This window comes from Citrus clementina, unplaced genomic scaffold, assembly GCF_000493195.1.
Source record: "Citrus clementina cultivar Clemenules unplaced genomic scaffold, Citrus_clementina_v1.0 scaffold_2, whole genome shotgun sequence".
Classification (NCBI taxonomy): domain Eukaryota; kingdom Viridiplantae; phylum Streptophyta; class Magnoliopsida; order Sapindales; family Rutaceae; genus Citrus; species Citrus x clementina.
The window spans coordinates 19,879,878-19,900,097 of NW_006262688.1; the positions used below are offsets into that span (position 1 = coordinate 19,879,878).

The following is a 20,220-nucleotide window of genomic DNA, read 5'->3' on the forward strand; positions in this document are numbered from 1 at the left end:
ATTTCTCTTCAAGTGTGTCCACCTTCTTCGCTACCATTGTCTCAGAATTCTTGCTTTGATACCACTTTGATAGGACTTAGGGCTAAATTAAGGCTAATTTTCATGGATTGAATAAAAAGAAAGAACAATATGGACCTACTATTTAAGAGGTAGGTCAATCTCTCTTAAAACTCCTAATTACTCCTAATACTAGATAAAACTCAGCATAAACCCTAAATGACTCCTTAATCTCATATTTACACATGAGCCTTAATTAATAAATAAATAAAATTACTAAACTATCCATGCCCCTAAAATTACTAAATTGTCCCTACCACTTTATATTTGCACCTAACATAAGTTTTATTGGTCTAACAGTCACTAATTATTTTAGACCAAGAAATAAAAAATAAAAAATGATCCATTACAGTCAATTCAAACCTGGCGTGGATTGGTGTCAACGAAAAACGAGTGTTTGCATAGCCTTATGCGTAGACTATATACATAATCGCTCACAAAAGTGGATAGAGAAGATATATCTTTTTGCATATTAGCAAGGGGTAGATCTCACTTCTATGCAACGTAGATTTCTGAGCTATGCTTAATAACTATAAGTATATAAATTTAGACATCTGGTACACTTTATAATGTAATGTCATACTTATACGAATATAAAGTTGTTAGGTAATAGTTTAAAAGCATAACCCATATTTGCATTAAAAAAAAATTAGCAAAACCAAAAATAAAATTATGAAGCCTTAAAAATAATCCCAAAATTTCTATCACAATGGTATTTTATTTATTTTTGAATTTTTAAGGTAATTAGCTAAACATTGTGATGTAATTATATACATAAGCATCTATACACAATCTTAAAAATACCTATTAAATAAGTCATGAGAAAGGGAATGATGGATACTAGTTGTAAGTGGAGCATCAATTAGATTGAGACCATCCAGCAAAATACTATCAATCTAAATTAAAAAAAAAATGCATGTTGGATTAAATGTCCTCAAATCAAAAATAAAAATCTACAAAATTAAATCAATGCACAAGTAAATTAATCAAAATTGTTTATCACGGCCAGCAGGTAATGAGGCATTTACATAAATGGTTAATTAACAATAATTTACCATAGAGTGACTTGACTGAAGCCTGCACACAATCAATCTAAGTCTACTGCTCTAATACAGCTAACTACGTAACTACTTTCAAGCATGGTTGATAACAGTAAACAGCATCAAACTCCTTCACTCTAATCATCAAACTTCTTTAATTGCAACTTTAGTATTTCAATCAAATAAAACTCAGCAACAAAACAAATACAAATTCCATGTGCGTGTTGTGACTGTTGGTATAATGAAATCAAAGCAAAAAGTGTGTTAATCCTTACCAAATCAGTTTGTGCCCCTTTTAATTGACTGAATAAGTAAACACTAACAAAAACCAGAACCTAAAATATTTATGCACTAGCACCAATTTTTTCAGGAACATTATTATGTGTTGATGCTGAAATCTGGTCGAGCGGACGATGACGTCCAGATTGCCTTGTCAATGGTCAAATATGCCTTTACTTGAAGATGCTCTCCTATTGATCTTACAAGTATTAAATTGTCTCGATTCTTCCAATAACCTGAGACAACAGAGAAGATGGTCAGGGGTGCCAAATTTCCCGGCGTTAACTCTCCGACGCTCAAGTCAGCGATCTTATGTGATTTGCTATATTGAAGAGATGGTATCTAGCTTAAAAAGTCCAACCCCTTTTTTTAGATCTTTTCCTTGCTTTTATAGACAACCATAAGCATCAGTTATTGTGGTCGTTATCTAATTGAATGCATTGATTGTATCATTTAAGTGTGTGGGTTAATATGTTTGTTTATGCAGTTATTGGTCAGCCGTTGTAACATCTGATTATGCTTTAAACACGCTTGGACATTACAGACTAATTCCTGAAAGGAACTCCCTGCCTTCACGTGTGAAAGTCGCGCGACCAGCTCTTGATCTACTCGAGTCGTGCTGGTCGTGTTTGATACATGCAACCAGATAACGAAACTCCTCCTCGTCTTAACTAAATCTTAATATCCCAAACATTATGAAAGGAAACAAAGTGATATTACCGAATTTAAAACTACATTTGGAAACATTTCGTTATTCACATATAATAATCAAAACAAAAAAGAGTTATTTAGATTCGTATCTCTTTCAGTTAATTAATAACTACTATCTTTACCCACTAAGTCAATCACATACATGATTAAAAGCCATTTCACTTCTCTTGCCCATGTCGTTACTCATTAATATTACAACAGAATGGCAACTACAAATGCATAATATTTATAATTAGGCTAGTGATGCAATAGGCTTTCACTAAATTTAAGTTTAGTTATGTTGTTTCAATTAGCTTAATTTTCAGCAGGATCTTTAGCTTGTTGCCTATTGCTGAGCACTAATTTTTTTGTTTTAGTTTGAACCATAGAACAGAGAAGATTGAAATTAAGTCTCCAAAACGAAGTATAAAAAGATGCAGCTATCTTGCCATAACATAGAAAAAGTTAGATTTGATAAATTTAAGCTACTTGGCAACCAAGAAAATGAAGGAGAACAGAGGAAAGGAAACTGAAACTGAGAATCTTAGAACTTTTATTGATTTCAAGTGAATAAAACTATATTGATTACATTAATTAATGCTAATCCGTACAGTCTAGAAAGATCTTACTGACTGCTTCTAGAAACTGACACAATATCGAAAATAAAATATCCTTAACTCAAAAACCCAGAATGGGGTGATTAACAACTTTATAAGCTTGAGAATGGAAGAAGAATTAGTACATAGTTTTTGTCCGGTTTCAAGGGCTGTTCGCATGAAGTTTTTAAATGAATGTATTGATTAGAGTTCGCACTCTGCACACTGAAACTTTGACTAAGATTGGTGACATTACGTATAAGACAAAAGAAATGGCTTTAATCATACTTCAGTACAAGCGCCGAGATAGCCCAAGAGATCAGTTTCTTTAAAGGTGCAATTACGAATGAGCTCAATAGACTATCACGGCAAAGGCTTTGTTTTCAGAACTACTCGATCAAGCACTAGGGTGGCTTTATACAAAATGATAAAGCAACTATTGAAGTCAAACAAATTGTTGGTTGCAGCCAACAACTGTAAGGAAGTAAAATCAAATTGAATTTGAATTTTGCAGCCGAAAAGAAAGAATGGACAAAGGGGATGAAGCTAAAATGTTTGAAAAATAATAATAATTAAAAATTATATTTTTAATTATTTTATTCTTTGCATAGTAACTCATTTCTCCTATAAATAGCTAAGGATTTCATTCATCCCAAAATTGTTAAGCTTATAAGTTTCTAAGCTTTTGAGAGAAATGAGAGAAGTGTGTCTGGGGAATTTATCTTTCCTGCTGAGTGTAAGAGTACTGAATATATTTGGGTTTCTGGGAAGTGAGATTCGTTACTCAAATATTTATACCCTATTAATTGTTAAATAAATAATTATTCTTTCTTGCCTCCGTGGATGTAAGTTTAATTACCGAACCACGTTAAATAATTGTGTCCTTTATTTTTCTGTAATTATTTTGTGTGCTTGATTCCGCATTCCGCGCACAACAAGTGGTATCAGAGCCGACAGTTCATACTTTGGGGGATACGGTACTGTTCACGTATACGATATTGTTCACGTATACGGTACTATTCTCGTATATGGTACTATTCACGTACGGTACTATTTACGAATACGGTGAAGACGACCATTTATACTTGGGAGACAGTCTATTGTAAGTAGTGTGTATTTTTGCATGTCTAGGAAAGTTCTGTCAATAAGGCGATAAGATTATAAGGATTTAGGTTTTTAATTGTGACCGAGTTCTAGTCCAGTCTCCTTGAAACTTTCCTTGTGCATTTATTTATGCAAAATTAACATCATAGAGGTTGTTTTTCAAGTGGAAATAGTTCATTGAGAAAATGGTAGAAGGTGAAACTTCTAAAATTTGGGAGAGATCTACCAAAACTATTTCAGAAGACACTTCAAGTGGGAGGTGAGATTTGTCAAATCACTATTCAACACCTGTTATAGGAGGCCAAAAGATCGATGTTGAAAAGTTTGATGGAAAAATCAACTTCGGCATATGGAGGCACGAAGTTATGGATGCCCTTATTCAAATCGATCTCTATGTTGTTCTGAAAAATAAAAGACACTTGTATGATGAAGAAATTTGGGATCATACGAATGAAAAAGCTTGTGATCAGATCAGTTCTTATTTGACCAAGGAAATGATATACTTGGTGAAAAATGAGGAGTGTGCAATGACTTTGTGGAGTACATTGGAGGAGAAGTACTTGCTGAAAAGTCCTCAAAATCACCTTCATGCAATGAGCCAAGTATATGTAGGGGTGGGCAAAAAAACCGTAGTGTTAAAAAAACCGAACCGAACCGACGGTTTTTTCTAATTCGGTTCGGTTTTTATTTTTTAAAAAAACCGAATATACCGTTTGTAAAAAAAACCGAAATGTCGGTTCGGTATTCGGTTCACTTAGCTGAACCGAAAAACCGAACCGAAAAACCGAATTATTTTTTGATTTTATTCAAATCAAACATGTGTTAATAATTTTATTCAAATCAGACATGATTTTATTCAAATCAAACATGTGTTATTTCTCTTTATAATATTATGATTATGTTTATATAGATGGAGTATTGGAGTTTGGTTATGTATTTTGAAATTTTAATATTTCATATTTTGGGAGTATCTTATTAATAGTTAGTAAGATATTAGTGATAAAATGTGTTTTGAATACTTTGTATTTATTGTTAATATTTGTAATAAAATTAGGATAAATTAATTGTTGAAAAAAATTATTACATTCATGAGGCCCAATGGGCTAAAAAATTAAAAATTCAAAATAGGCCCAATAGGCCCAGAACCAAAAAAACCGAACCGATCCGAAAAGAACCGTTTGAGTTCGGTTCTTATTGAGTTCAGTTCTTATTCGGTTCTTTTTATAAAATAACCGATTTAAATCGGTTCTACTTAATTTCAAACCGAACCGAACCGTGCCCACCCCTAAGTATATGGCTTTCGAATGAAGCCTGGGGTGTCAATGCATAATCATGTCTCAAAATTTGAAAAGTTACTTACCGATTTGAGGAATCTTGATGAACATATTAAAGATGAAGTCAAGGCTATGATTCTATTACACTCACTACCAGTGGAATATAGCCATTTTGTGACTACTTTGATATACGGGAAGAGTGTGATCATCTTCAAAGATGTTTGCACAACATTGACTAACTTGGAGATTCAGAATAATGGTAAAAATTCTGAACGAGCATCGTCTGAAGCTTTGGTGAGCAAAGATTAGGCGATGGAGAAAAAAAAGAAGCGTGGTGGAAAGAATTCTCGATCCAAATCGAGAAGTAGAAATATAGCTCGAGGCGAGTGTGCATTTTGTCATGAAAAGGGCCATTGGAGGAAAGATTGTTCAAATGCTCAAAAGAGAGATGAGAAGAAACCAGTAGAAGTAAACATGGCACGTAAAGATGAGGACTCTGATTATTCACTAAGTATTACTCATGCAGCATACGTGGCTAGTTCGAGTGAGTGGATACTTGATACTGGAGCAACCTATCATTTATGTTATTTAAGGAATGGTTTACGGATTTTTGTAATTTGGAATCCGGTGCAGTTGTGATGGGGAATGATTAACCTTGTCGCACAATGGGGATATGAACAATTCGGCTCAAAATGTTTGATGGGATGACCAGAGAACTAAAAGAAGTTAGATATGTTCCAGCTTTGAAGAAAAATCTAATTTATGTGGGTGCTCTAGAAGCTAAAGGCTACAAGGTTACCATTGAAGATGACACAATGAAGTTTACACATGGGGCTATGGTGATTCTGCAAGGGGTTCGGCGTCACAATCTGTACTATTTGAATGGAGGTACAATTGATGAAGCAAATGTTGCTGAGGTGCGCAGTGACACCACCAAGTTATGGCATGTAGACTAGGACATGCTGGAAAGAAGTCTTTTCAAACTCTGATGAAGCATGGACTCTTAAAAGGTACCAAAACCTATAAATTAAATTTCTGTAAGTATTGTGTAGTAGGCAAGAAAACAAGGGTGAAGTTTGGTACAGCTAATCACGATACTCGTAAGATCCTTGAATATGTTCACAGTGATGTATGGGGACCAACCAAGACTGCATCAATTGGTGGAAGCCATTATTTTGTTACATTTGTGGATGATTTCTCTAGATGTGTGTGAGTGTACACCATACGAGCAAAGGATGAGGTTCTAGAGATTTTCGTGAAATGGAAGAAATTAGTGGAGACTCAAACTGGCAGAAAGATCAAAGTATTTCAATCTGATAATGGGGGTGAATATACTTCTGATCCATTCTTACAAGTATACCAGAACGAGGGTATTAAAAGACATTTCACTATGAGACATACTCCGCAACAGAACGGTGTGGCTGAGCGTATGAATCGTACTTTGCTGGAGAAAGTACGATGTATGTTATCTGATGCTGGTTTAGATAAAAAGTTTTGGGCTGAGGCTGTGAGTTACGCAAGTCACTTAATAAATCGGTTGCCTTCTGCTGTATTTGGAGGTAAAACTCCTATGAAAATGTGGTCTGGAAAGCATGCACAAGACTATGATTCCCTTCGTATATTCTGGTGTCCAATTTATTATCATGTCAAAGATGGTAAATTGGATCCTCGTGCTAGAAAAGCTATCTTTGTGGGATTCAAAGGTGGAGTAAAGGGTTTCAAGCTTTGAGATCTCGAAGATAAAAAGTTTGTGTGTAGCAGAGATGTCACGTTTGATGAAGCTTCAATGATGAAAGCTTCAAGTTCTCAGCAGGTGGAGAACAAGACCAAAGAGGTATTGCAGCGAGTGGAGTTTGATGCAACTCCATATGTACCAGTGAGTTCTACATCAAAAAATGTTCAACTATGGAGGTGACACCTAGAGTTAAAGAAGAGGTTGTGTCTTCTGATGTCCCACAAAATGAAGAAACAATTGATGATGTAGATAATGATGATTTTATAGCAACTAGGAGGCCAAGAAAAGAAATAAAGAAACTCAAATGGCTTACTAAAGACATGGTGGTAGCCTATGCACTTCCAGTTATTGATAATGACATCCCCAACACGTTCGGTGAAGCATTACGTAGCAGTAAAAGTGATCAATGGAAGTTAGCCATGGAAGAAGAGATGAAATCTCTCCACCAAAACCAGACTTGGGAACTTGTGGAGTTACCAAAGGGGGAAAAGACTATTGGCAATAAATGGGTCTACACCAAGAAGTAAGGATCTCCAAATCAAACATCTCTTCGGTATAAAGCAAGACTCATAGCAAAAGACTTTGCTCAAAAGGAAGGTATTGACTATAATAAAGTGTTCTCTCCATTTGTAAAGCATACTTCCATTCGTAACCTACTTGCCTTGGTAGTTGAATATGAGTTAGAGTTGGCTCGATTGGATGTCAAGATGACATTCTTGCATGGAGATTTGGAGGAGGAAATCTATATGACTCAGCCTAGTGGTTTCAAAGTTGCTGGAAAGGAGAATCGTATATGTAGAATGAGTAAATCTTTATACGGATTAATTCAAATTTTTCTAATTTATTAAGTTTGGAGAATCATGAACTACGGTTGGCTTGATCCCAAATTTTAGGTACATAGGCAGTCGAAACGACACAGCCATTCTGGATCTTTATTGAAGGATCACCTTAGGGATGATGATCCGTGGTAGTCGGCTCAGATTTGGCAAATTTTCACCGAGGTGGAGATTTGTTGAAGTCAAACAAATTGTTGGTTGCAGCCAACAATTGTAAGGAAGCAAAATCAAATTGAATTTGATTTTGCAGCCGAAAAGAAAGATTGGACAAAGGGGATGAGATATTTTCAATTATTTTATTCTTTGCATAATAACTCATTTCTCCTATAAATAATTAAGGATTTCATTCATCCCAAAATTGTTAAGCTTATAAGTTTCTAAACTTTTGAGAGAAGTGAGAAAAGTGTGTCTGGAGAATTTATCTTTCCTGCAGAGTGTGAGAATACTGGGTATATTTGGATTTCTGAAAAGTGAGATTCGTTACTTAAATATTTGTACTTTATTAATTGCTAAATAAACAATTATTATTTCTTGTCTCTGTGGATGTAAGTTTAATTACCGAACCACGTTAAATTATTGTGTCTTTTATTTTTCTGTAATTATTTAGTGCGCTTGATTCCGCATTCCGCACACAACAGCAACAACGCATGATCAATTCCATCTGAATTAATTTAAGGCAGTGGCTACGGTATTGTTCTACTATAGCGCTATAATTTAAGGACTTGCTTGTACAAAGAATCTTGTTAACAAAATAATATCAAAATTACATTTACTTTAAGCAACAATGCCTGTAACTTGTGAGTCTTCATCTTTAATCCTCTCTTCTAATGGCTTAAAGTCTTAAACTGAAGTGTGTTTTTTTTTTTTCTTGCCCCCTTCAAACTGGAAAATAAATATCACTTTGCTTAGTTGTTTTAATGGCTCAAAACCTAGTTTGATACAATCTCGAACATAAATTAAAATAGTGAAGTCAACGGTTCTGATCATCCCCATCAATGTGCTTTTTAAATCACCGGCTGTCCGGATTGTTTATGCACGAAGGACTTTGGAATCCTATTTATCATAATGTGGGTCCAGGGATCTGCATTCACCAACCAACCATCCAAAATCTCAAACCCGCTGATACGTCGCCGTTTAATAAGACTAAGAACCCGAGACTTGGTGGCCAAGTAATTACACAACCTGTACCTAAATTGTAAATTCCTACTAAATAGGAAGATCGCGACCATTGCCGGTTACACAAGTCAAAAAGAATATATAATTATTTTTTTTCCTCTTAATTACGTGACGGTTTCTCCGCAGCCCTCGCGCCTTGCCTCGCTTACAATTTTGTGCCCTCGGCTGCAAAATAGCTACTTTATCGTTTTCTCTATAAAATCTCTCTAAAAGTGAAAAAAAGAAAAAACTTTTGCTTTTCTCCTAGTTTTTACTAGAGCAAGAAACTCAGGGTTTAGTTATCTACAATGCGAGGTTACACGTTTTATGAGGGAGCCATTAGAGCTTTCCAAGACCGTTCCTTGCTTTCCAAGATTCTTGTTATCGGCACTGTTAGGTAGTTTAATTTGATTTTTTTAAAAAAATAATTATCGTCTTCTAGCTCTACTTTTGCTTTATTTTACTTCGTTTTCATTCTTGAATTTTTATAATTTTGCTTTTGTTGATAGCATTTTTCATTTTTCTTTACTAGAATTTCAAAATCATATTAAATAAAGTTTAGATAAATCTATAAGATATCGATAACTCTGATGAATTCAATGTTCCTAGTTGTGTTCATTGTTCGAATTAAAAGTTTTCAAATTCATTAGCTTTAGCTGTGTTTGTGATTTTTGTCTTGCGTTGGTTACTGCTTAAGCATCTACTATTACTTAGCCCAAACAAGCATACTTAAGTTACAAACCCTCAATCTCAAACAAAGTTCTGTATGTTGTAAATTGTAGGTTTTGTAATTGTAAGTTGTTAAACTTGCCATAAGCTTTACTTTCTCTTTTGTTTTTGATCTTTTTAGGTCTTGTTAAACGGTACCTGTATGTCTTATCATATTACTAAATTTACTCACGTCCTTCAATTTGTTCTACTATTTTTGGCAGTGGTGGGAGTGCAGTGGCATTTTCTGATAGCAGACCATTCCAAAGAATCTACGGTGATTCTGGGGAGGGTGAGTTCAAGAAAAAGAAGGTGGTGGTGCTTGGCACTGGCTGGGCGGGCACCACTTTCTTGAAAAATTTGAAAAGCAATTCCTTTGAAGTTCAAGTGGTTTCTCCTCGCAATTATTTTGCATTCACTCCCTTGTTGCCAAGTGTTACAAATGGCACCGTCGAAGCTCGCAGCATTGTCGAACCAACTCGCAATATTGTGAGGAAGGTAAAGATAAATACATCAATGATAATAATATAAGATGTAATAGTTCGTTAATTTGAAGATACTTGGGCAATTTATATTTTCTTTGTTTCACGTGACAGAAAGGTATGGATATTCAATTCAAGGAGGCTGAATGTTATAAGATCGACGCAGAGAAGAAGAAAATTTATTGTCGAACCACTGAAGACAGAACCTGTGGAGGGAAGGAAGAATTTGCCCTGGATTATGACATCCTGGTAATAGCTATGGGAGCTCAACCAAATACTTTCAACACGCCTGGTGTTGTTGAACATGCTCATTTTCTGAAGGTACTCAGTCAGCTACACTTTGATTGCCTTAACTGCTTCATTACACTAACCATAACTTGCTCCCAAGGTTTAAAAAGAAAAAAAAGTGTTTTAAACAGGCTTTTCAAAAAAAAAAAAAATTGTCTTTCAAGGGTTTATCTAGAGGGCATTTCAAGTGATTTTCCAATCCAAAAGTATTTATGTATCAAAGGTTTCTTTGTATTTTTGTAATTTTTACAAACTGATTATTTCCAATGATGGTTTTAACGGTAATACTGTAGACAATTTTTAGATATTTGTGGGGTTAATTTTATTGTTTTGATGCACTGCATGCAGTTACAGTTGCTACTAAGCTGAGGAAAATTGAATATCTGTCCTATTGCAGGAAGTAGAACATGCTCAAAGGATACGTAGGTCGGTGATAGATTGTTTTGAAAGAGCAAGTCTTCCAAATTTAAGTGACGAAGAAAGGAAGAAGATCTTGCATTTTGTAGTTGTTGGTGGTGGCCCAACAGGTGTGGAGTTTGCTGCTGCGCTTCATGACTTTGTCATTGATGACTTGAGTAAGCTCTATCCTTCGCTTAAAGAGTTCACAAGAATCACACTCCTCGAAGCAGGCGATCATATTCTGAACATGTGAGGCAGAAAATAAGCTTAGAATATAATTTTTGGTGCTGCAAGTTACTTAGTCGACTGCTTGATTATTGTAGGTTTGACAAAAGAATTACTGCTTCCGCTGAAGAAAAATTCAAAAGAGATGGCATTGATTTGAAGACGGGATCAATGGTCGTAAAATTATCTGATAAGGAGATTTCCACTAAAGATAGAGCAACCGGCCAAATTTCTTCAATACCATATGGGATGGTTGTCTGGTCAACAGGAATTGGCACTCGCCCTGTGATAATGGACTTTATGAAGCAAATTGGTCAGGTTAGTTTCTTTAAACCAGATTATCATATGCCGAATTTCACTTCGTATTTCTTTCTGATATCATTCCCCTCAGAGATCATGATCATCTACCTTGTGGATACAGGCCAATAGGCGGGTTCTCGCAACCGATGAATGGCTGAGGGTGGAAGGATGTGAGAGTGTATATGCTTTAGGTGATTGTGCAACGATAAATCAGAGAAAAGTTATGGTAATTATTGATGTCATGCATTGCAAACAGTTTTATGAATATAGTTTGATCATTTATCTTCCAATGATCCGTGCCTCGAGTTTATTTCTTCAGTAATTATCTTGTTCCACCCATTTATTTCCCTTTTTCATGTCTTCATTTCCTAACATTTATTTATGACAAACTTGTTCTGTCTTTTCATTTCTACCTTTTATTCAGGAAGATATTTCGGCAATATTCAGTAAAGCAGACAAGAATAATACTGGTAAACTAAATGTAAAAGACTTAAAGGAAGTCGTTAAGGACATTTGTGAGAGGTACCCTCAAGTGGAGATTTATTTGAACAAGAAACAGTTGAAGAATATTAATGTGCTACTGAAAAATGCTGAAGAGGATCCAAAGAAAGCTTCCATGGAATTTGATATTGAAAAGTTTAAGAAAGCTCTATCTGAAGTGGATTCTCAGATGAAACACCTTCCTGCAACAGCTCAGGTTAAACTCGAGAATTTATTTTCATCTGACGATATCATCCTTCCACCAACTTTTGATCTGATTGTTTTTTGTTCTGTGACTGTTTCTTCCAATATTGTAGGTTGCTGCTCAAGAAGGTGCCTATCTTGCAAACTGTTTCAATCGCATGGAGCAATGCGAAAAGAATCCTGAAGGTCCTCTTAGATTCAGGGGTGCAGGACGCCATCGATTTCATCCCTTTAGGTACAAGTTGAAGTTTTCTTAATCATCCTTCTGAAATCTAAGCTAAGGTTCTTCTCAGCAAAAAAGCTTAGCAACTAAAGTTACGATGGTTTGAAATTAAGGTACAAGCATTTCGGGCAATTTGCTCCACTGGGAGGAGAAGAAGCTGCAGCTCAACTCGAACTTCCTTTTGATTGGATTTCGGTTGGTCGTGGTAGCCAGTGGCTCTGGTATTCGGTCTATGCAAGGTAACTTCCCTTTATCCGTCTTAGCTTTTATTTGCTTTACTGAAGCTGGTACCATGTGCCCATCCTCCGATGTTCTTTGCAATTTCAGCAAGCAAATCAGCTGGCGCACAAGATTTTTGGTGATATCTGACTGGAGACGACGATTCATGTTTGGAAGAGACTCGAGTCGAATCTGAGAGTAGAATTTGCTTTTCACCATTTGTGTTTTCTTATACAGCTGAAATTTGAAATGATTTTGGTTCATTTTTTAAGTTTGTGAAATACTTTATTTTTTTCCCCTCTCTCTGTCTTTTAAATATTAGATATCTGATATGTTAGGTTACAATTTATTTATGCCATTTATCTCCGGTTCTTTTTCAACTTTTCCACATGCTTGCTTAGATAAGATTAGGCTATGACATTTTACATTAAAATGTAAAATTACAGCCAACGTGGAACAGGAACGGTAAAGGTCGGGCAATTAGTTATTTTGTTAGGAGACTTATCAACTGTAACAACAGTCACAACTCAATCTTGAACAAGAAGCAAGTACAGCAAATCTAAATATCATTGCTAGGAAATTAGTTTTGAAAGTATATACATGAAGATAGATTGGGCCATTAGATGCTTCTGCCATCCTCCTACCCAAGAAGCAGAATCATCAGACGGTTTAGGCTTATGCATCAAGTATTTATCTAATGGTTATCAATATCAAAATAGTACAGCCAACAAGTGCTGATAGGGGTTGTGTTGAAAGCTTCAATTCAACATTTGAAGGGTAGCAATAGTTTTTCAATCAGATGAAGACTGCTGCTGGTCTTGAATCTTGAATGTCGGTGGATCCAGATGCTTCCATGAATAATATGCAGAGTACCAACATTTGAACTTCTATATAACACACAACAGTTTACGAAGGCCACTTAGATACCTCAATCGGCCATCCATGTACTCCAACCAAACAATATATTTTTTTTTTTTTTGAATGGAACCAAACAATATTTTTATTGTACCTATTATAGAAGAACGAGATTATTCAGGAAGACTGATAAGAAACGTCAGAAACTACTAATTTTGCTAATTACTGAACATTGGATGATGTCAATACTTGTTGCATCATTCGGCGGATGCTTACAAGGATTATACAGTAGCAATGTGAACAAATATGGAAAAAGATGCCTAATAAATGAGATCTAACAGAAATAAAACCCTATTGCTGTGAGAAAAGAATGAGTGGAAGAAAGCAGGTACCAATATCAGCTGCAATTGCTGAAGGAGCTCTCCATGACACATATTAGCTTGAGCTAACTTATAGGCTTGAGTCTCAACTCTCAAGCAGTCCCTTGGAAGTCAGTACCTTAACATTTTGAGCATTTGACTACCTGGCTTTTCGTTTGAAATCCTTTGGACCGGCCAGATCTGAAAGAGATGAATTCATCTCTTCGAAAATAGTCATGGCCAAATCAACCTTCCCCATCTTCTTCAAATTGTCAATCAGTGATCTATAAACATAGATTGATGGACGGATCTGCTGCTGCTTCATATCATTAAAGAGTCTCAGTGATTCCTCAATGTTACCTGTTCTCCCAAAGCTATCAATCAACGCAGTATAAGTAAGCAAATCTGGTTTAATGCCGCTCTCACCCATTTCTCTAAAATATATTAAGCACAAATCCAGTCTCCTAATCTTCCTCAAATTGTTTAATAATGTATTATAAGAAATGAAATCGGGCACCACACCAGCTTCCTTCATGGAAGCAAACTCATTAAGCATATCATTTACACGACCAACACGACCCAAGATATCTAAAACTATATTATATGTGATCAAATCTGGCTTACATTTCAAACCCTTAATATGGTCAAATATCAAAAGAGCCTTTTCTATCTGCCTACTTTTAGCAAAAGCAAAGATGATTCTATTCACAACTATTATACTTTCTGGAGAGGCTATCTGCACTACTTCTTCAATAAAAATCAGTAGCTGGGTACAATCATCTGTCATAATAAAAGCTCTCGCAAAATTAGTATAACAATCTGAACTCAAGGTTCTAGATGACACCAGTAGGTCTTTCAAAATCTGAAACGAAAGATCAATATCATTTGTCTCAGCCGATGCCACCAACACGCAATTATACGCATTGGGAAGGAAGATATTTTTATCACGTAAGGATTGGAGTAATCGAACAGCAGCAGAAACATTTCCAGCCTTGCAAAGCTTTTCAATGTATCCATTACACATTTCCTTTGCAGACTTAGAACCATTTTCAACGGAGGCAAGAATTCGATTCAAAACTTCATTTGTTACGTCCTCTTCATCGAGAGATGCCCCCGTCACAAGTGACTGATAATTGCCACTGATTTTACTTACAGTTGCAAAGGATGGCAAAATCCAAAGGGAAGCAACTGGGACAGATGTGATACAATTCTGTATTAGAAGTACAGTCACTAACAATAAGCTCCAGAAAGGAATTCTTTTTTACAAAAAAAAAAAATCGAAAGTTCATATTTTAAAGTACAAGGTATAAATATAATTTCCATAAATGAAAATTTGACAAGTAATATTTGAAGTCAAATTCAATAACCTAATTACTTTTTTCCATTGACCGTATGAAATGCATCAATCAGTAGTTGCACAACAACTCTGAGCAAAATTTAATCACAGTATGTCTAGTTGAAGCTTTCACTTACAACTTTAGTTCGTCGGAGGAACGAAACCGAGATAGAATCAATGCGGCGTGAAGACGGCGCCGTCACCTTAGTGTACGGTTTGAATCGAGAAACAAATTTGTAGAATCTTGAAGCAGTTGCCATGCCTATTGCCCTATACTGCTGGGCTTAGGGTTTAATGTTAGGGTTTAGAGCTGATAGTGAGAGATAAGAATTGGGAGTTTTTGTTTTGTAATTTAAGGGAAGCGCCTGAGTATTGACTATTGAGAGCTTCCAGTTTCAGGTGACTGTTATTATCATTTAAACATTTTTTTTCTGAAATAACATATTTCTTTCTTAATTTTAAAAATGTCAATTCCATAATTATTTATTATTGCACTCAAATAATTTCATATTTTTTATCTTTTATTTTTCTTATAAGGATTAAATATAAGTTAACAACCCCTTAATTGAGATGGTCAGTACCGTCAAGTACTAATCTAGTGTCAATGAAAGTTTATTCTCTATGCTAAGTTTTTATTTAAATAATATAAAAATGTATACATAAAACAGCTTACAGATTTTCATTTATCTTGCAAAGAAAGTCAATTTTATATCTATTTACATGTCAATAATCTTTTGTTTGGATTGGGTCGGTATTTATTTCCTTAATTTTAAGATAAAAGGTTTGAGTCTTTCTAATATGGATAGAGGGTGTTAATTTATATTGGACTAAACTAAACTAAATATATTCAGTTTATAGTTTACTTCAGTTTCACCTCAAAAATCAATTGGATTGAGGATTGAAAACTGATCAGGTTACATTTAAATATAAATGTCTAAAAAAAATCCTAAATCTAAAAACAAAAAATGATTTCCCTCAAATCTCAAACCTCATTCCCTTAATTGCAAGCTAACTAAATTTTGACACGAAATTATAACCAAAACTCAAATTAAATTTGAAACCGAACCGAACTGAACTAAATTTGTAAACCTCTTTGGGTTGAATACTTGAATTTTCAAATTGAATGGGTTGCAACCCGAAACAATCACCCCTACTCTCCAGTAGTTATGTGAGTTTTTTATTATGCTCAACTTTAGTTGTATTGAACTTTGATATATTGGATTGATTATACATTTAAGTAAGACTAATCCTATTGGATTGTTATACATATACATATACACACACTCACACATACATACATACATTCATACATACATACATCTATATGTGTATATACATTCACACACACATACATATGTGTCTATACACGATATAATCTGTATGCCTTCAACAAGTTTTCCTTTTTATTTAACGATAATCAAATAATCAATAACTTTTCACTACTAATTTTTTATAAAATATTTAGCCCTTAAAGAACTTGAGTAGAACAAAATTTTATTTAAATTGTAAATATAATATATTAATTTTAAACAAAATATGCTCTCTTTCTAGTGTTATTTTAACTTTCGAAATTAGCCCTACATGTATGCTCTTCAAGATTTGAACTTCATGGAATTCTCTTCCTCAACTCATACGGGTTTAGAATTTTGTTATTTCATTCGGCATCAGCAAAATTCAATAATTTCATGTCCCACGCAACTGGATTAGCCAGATGATTAGCAAAATGTCAAAATTAAATGATTAGCAAAATGACAAAATGATTTAGGAAATCTGATAAAGTGAGAGCGGTATGATGATTCAAAAACTATCTTCTAACTGTTCACCGAGTTGAAATTTAAGATTAAAAAGATTGCTAGTGGGTTCCAAGTTGTCTAATTACAATTGTGACTCAGCATCAGGGTGCCTTGCATCTGAAAACACAATAAGAACAATCTACATCAAGAGAAATTTTGTCCTACTTGCTAGTGCATGACAGAAACATAGCAGCTAAATTAGAAATCCCCCATTCGTCCTTCTCCAGAAAACTACAACTCAAGACTAGATTGACATGATGTTAACATACCGGTGCAGATTAACATTATTGCATAAGAGAAAAAAAACTAGGCTTGTAAGAACTTAACTTCTGACAGTTTAATCTCTTTCTAGTTTGTTTTTCTTTTAGAATTGGCACTATCTTAAGGGCTTAGACTTCATGAATTTGACCCGGCTATGCAGCACCCTTCTTCGATTGTTATGAGAGGCAGCATTTTCGTTGCCGCATTCGGCATCGGGCAATCAGCAAAATTCAAGAATAAGAGAGCTATAAATCAAGCATTCTCTTTCATGCATATGTTACGAATTCAAGTTTTCAGCATACCTACTTATGTTTTTCTTTTTCTTGTGCAAATGAGCTCCCCAACAATTTTTCACTTCCATTTCTTGTAGTTTCAGACGCTACCTTTTATTTACCTCCTAAAAGCAGAATCCACTTACTTTTTGACTCCAAAGCAAGGCATGTTTAGGTTTGACAATCAAGTTTCATTTTACACCAAAACCGTCTCCAATCGAATGTCATGTGATTAGCAACATGCAAACGATTTAAGAACTATGTTTTCATTAGCAACATGAAAGCGGAATAATGATTCAAAATCTTCTTTTTACTGTTCATTGACTTGAAAAGTAAGATTAACTGGATTGCCATTTGCCAGTTCGGTTTCAATTTGCTTTAATAACAATTGTGGTTCTGCACCAAGGTAAGGCCTTGCTTCCTAAAACACAATAAGATCAAAATACATAACAAGAAAAAAAAAAAAAAAAAAAAAAAAAAAAAGCTTATCCTACTAGTTCATAACAGAAACATTACTGCTAAATTAGAAACCTCCCCCTACACATTCTTCTCCAAAAAGCTGACCAGATTGACATGAAACATTAACAATTGAGTGCAGTTTAATATCACATCCACATCAATCTCTCTATATCAAGACCAAAAAGCTAACTTATAAACATTAGCAAGCAAGGGAGGAGCTTCTCATTACATTATTGCATAACAGAAACAAGAAGCTTATATCCCATATCATAGAGCACAAATGAAAACTATTTCAAAACCATAACAATAGTTATGGCTTACAGCATTAAAGCTAAAAGAACTTACAAAGAAACTTGGAAAGAATCATCCATCATTATTACTCAAAGCTATCATCATCAAACCCCAAAGCCTGACAAACAAAACCTTCCTCCTCCTCCTCCTCCTCCTCCTCCTCCTCTTCTTCAATTGAAAAGAATGATTTCCTACCAACCAATTCAGCCACCCTTTTCGCCGCCCCTGAATCCCTTGGGCTCTGATCAACACATTGAACGGTCCTGATCTTAGGCAACACATCACTCATCTTAGCAATGGACGGAGGAGACCCCTTGTTCACCACTACCTCACTAGGAATTTCCCATTTCTTCTTCACTCTAATACTCTCAGTCTTCTGATTTCTCCCAGAAGTCACCAGGTTTTCGCGTGAAGTGCGTCTCTTATCGCACCGATTACTCTCTTCTTTATCATTATCCGGCCAAGACCTTTTACGAGCAGCATCATTTGTAATCTGATTATAACGGCTAGCCACCATTCTCCCAGGTTTCAATGGCTTTTTACTCACTGATTTTTCTCCCTCTCTGAAGAGTTTTCTTGGCTGAATGAGTGAAAGCACATTATCTTCTTTCTTGACAGTCTTTTTGGAACCTACTGTTGTCACCGCTTGAACCTTTGGCGCCGCCGTTTTGCGAGATTTTGGACTAACACTCAGACTCTTCCCCCTCTCTTTTGTAACCTTCAATTCATCAATTTCTTGCAGCTTCCAGAAACAAGATTTCCTCCGATTCTGTATTGATAGAACTGGCGTTATAATCTCTGGCTTCCCCAAAGAAGGCCTTGATTTTCCCGCGGAGAAAATCTCAGCCGGCCCTAAACTCATTCCCCTTCGATTCAGCTTTGATTTAGCGGCCGAAAGCAAATTTTCTTCGCTCTTTTTCATGTGTTTCTGCTCCATGAATTTTGCAGGCACAAACCTTCCTCGTTTTTCTGTAGCCTTTGTTTTGATGTCAATCTTTTCGAGTCGAAGCGCTTCGAGTCTTGACGATAAGCGACTGATCTCCTTCTCAATTTCCTCAATCTCGATGTCAATCTTTCTCTCATCACGCGTTTCCTCTTCTTTAGAAACACTCTTCAACTGCTTCATTTGTGAGTTCTTGATAGAGCTATTCACTTGTAGAGGCTTATTGGGTACACAAGATTTGAGAGAAGAAGTAGGGGATTTATTTAAACGAGGACTCAGATTCTCTTTACTGCAATCCAATTCAAGAGACTGATTCATGCAAACAGATTTCAAGTTAGCCCAGGAACCTTTCATTGCAGTGGAGTCTTCAGATTCTCCGTTGTCGAATGCCGCATTATTCCAAATCTGAAGCTCTTGCCCGTTAAGCGTATCTGGGTATTGAAGAACACTCATTTTAGCGTACTGGGTAAAGGCGATTCTTGAAAAGCGACGGCTTCTTTTAGAGAAAGAACGAGATTTGAAGGTTTTCGTTAAGGGAAAGACAACAACTTTTGAGAGAGAAAATTCTTTATCTCGGAATATTTGAATCTGACGAGATATTTGACCGTTGTGGGAAAAGTTGGACGTTGGGTTATTAGTGATATCTCAGCCGTTAGTTGCTAAACGGCTCCTATAGACGCTCCGATTTGATTTAAAGGTTTAATAAGGAAATATAATTTGCTAGCACTTGAGTGAGTCTGCTGAGTCGGTTGTTTCTTTCTTGATTAACTGTAACTGATGGGGTCCATGTAGAGCGTCGTTTGTTTTGTACTTTCGGATTTCGGAATGGGCTTCATTCTTGGGCAAATCAATTGAGTAAACAACAAAACAAAACGAAGCTTTCTCATGAACGAAACGACGACGTTTTCCCTGGTTTTTATTTTTTATTTTTTAATATTATTTTTTTTATATAAAGAATTACTACTTTGGATAAATTCCTGGAAATTTCCATGAAAAATTTACCGTTGCAATGTTAAATATTCCTTCAAATGTACCCTTAACCCGCCAAAAAAAAAGCATACGACATTGCCTGGCAAGAAAACAATATTATATTTTTTCGACTTTATCATATTTATCAATTGCTTTTATTCATCTCATAAGAAAAATAAAAGAAAAATTCGATTCAAGAATTGTTCGAGACTGATTAGACAATAATTTTGCTTTGTGGCAGCAGATAATAATTCATAATCTCGAATAGAATAATAATCTCTTTCTGTTTCATGTTTTGTGTTGAATCAATTATTTATGCTATTTGTTTTATTAATTTCATTGAAAGAATTTGCAGAATTTTTTTTCCCTCAAATTAGCGTTTTTGTAT

The 20,220-nt window shown here is 35.2% G+C and overlaps 3 protein-coding genes across 3 annotated transcripts; 1 reads left to right on the forward strand and 2 right to left on the reverse strand.

Moving 5' to 3' along the window:
- The first annotated feature begins 9,038 nt into the window (after positions 1-9,038).
- On the forward strand, positions 9,039-12,490 carry LOC18052797 (external alternative NAD(P)H-ubiquinone oxidoreductase B4, mitochondrial). The gene is made up of 10 exons (XM_006447319.2): positions 9,039-9,163; positions 9,699-9,972; positions 10,071-10,277; positions 10,642-10,892; positions 10,967-11,186; positions 11,290-11,394; positions 11,593-11,865; positions 11,966-12,087; positions 12,189-12,314; positions 12,403-12,490. The coding sequence occupies exons 1-10, from the start codon at positions 9,075-9,077 to the stop codon at positions 12,488-12,490; spliced, it is 1,755 nt and encodes a 584-aa protein (XP_006447382.1). The 5' UTR covers positions 9,039-9,074.
- A 384-nt stretch (positions 12,491-12,874) lies between these two features.
- On the reverse strand, positions 12,875-15,219 carry LOC18052798 (pentatricopeptide repeat-containing protein At1g11900). Its single transcript, XM_024191263.1, has 2 exons — positions 14,982-15,219; positions 12,875-14,718 (listed from the first exon to the last, which is right to left on the reverse strand). The coding sequence occupies exons 1-2, from the start codon at positions 15,102-15,104 to the stop codon at positions 13,669-13,671; spliced, it is 1,173 nt and encodes a 390-aa protein (XP_024047031.1). The 5' UTR covers positions 15,105-15,219; the 3' UTR covers positions 12,875-13,668.
- A 2,786-nt stretch (positions 15,220-18,005) lies between these two features.
- Positions 18,006-19,450, reverse strand: LOC18052799. The gene has a single exon (XM_006447321.2). It carries the CDS (start codon positions 19,314-19,316, stop codon positions 18,006-18,008), a length of 1,311 nt encoding a protein of 436 aa, XP_006447384.1. The 5' UTR covers positions 19,317-19,450.
- Between the last annotated feature and the right edge of the window lie 770 nt (positions 19,451-20,220).

What these genes read in the sequence shown, in the direction of transcription:
- LOC18052797 (XM_006447319.2), top strand. Translation starts at nt 9,075, where the DNA reads ATGCGAGGTTACACGTTTTATGAGGGAGCCATTAGAGCTTTCCAAGAC. An exon ending in GGCGATCATATTCTGAACAT is followed by an intron (nt 10,893 to 10,966) that starts GTGAGGCAGAAA and finishes TGATTATTGTAG; the next exon opens with GTTTGACAAAAGAATTACTG. An exon ending in TGGTATTCGGTCTATGCAAG is followed by an intron (nt 12,315 to 12,402) that starts GTAACTTCCCTT and finishes TTGCAATTTCAG; the next exon opens with CAAGCAAATCAGCTGGCGCA.
- LOC18052798 (XM_024191263.1), bottom strand. Translation starts at nt 15,104, where the DNA reads ATGGCAACTGCTTCAAGATTCTACAAATTTGTTTCTCGATTCAAACCG. An exon ending in TCCTCCGACGAACTAAAGTT is followed by an intron (nt 14,719 to 14,981) that starts GTAAGTGAAAGC and finishes CTTCTAATACAG; the next exon opens with AATTGTATCACATCTGTCCC.
- LOC18052799 (XM_006447321.2), bottom strand. Translation starts at nt 19,316, where the DNA reads ATGAGTGTTCTTCAATACCCAGATACGCTTAACGGGCAAGAGCTTCAG.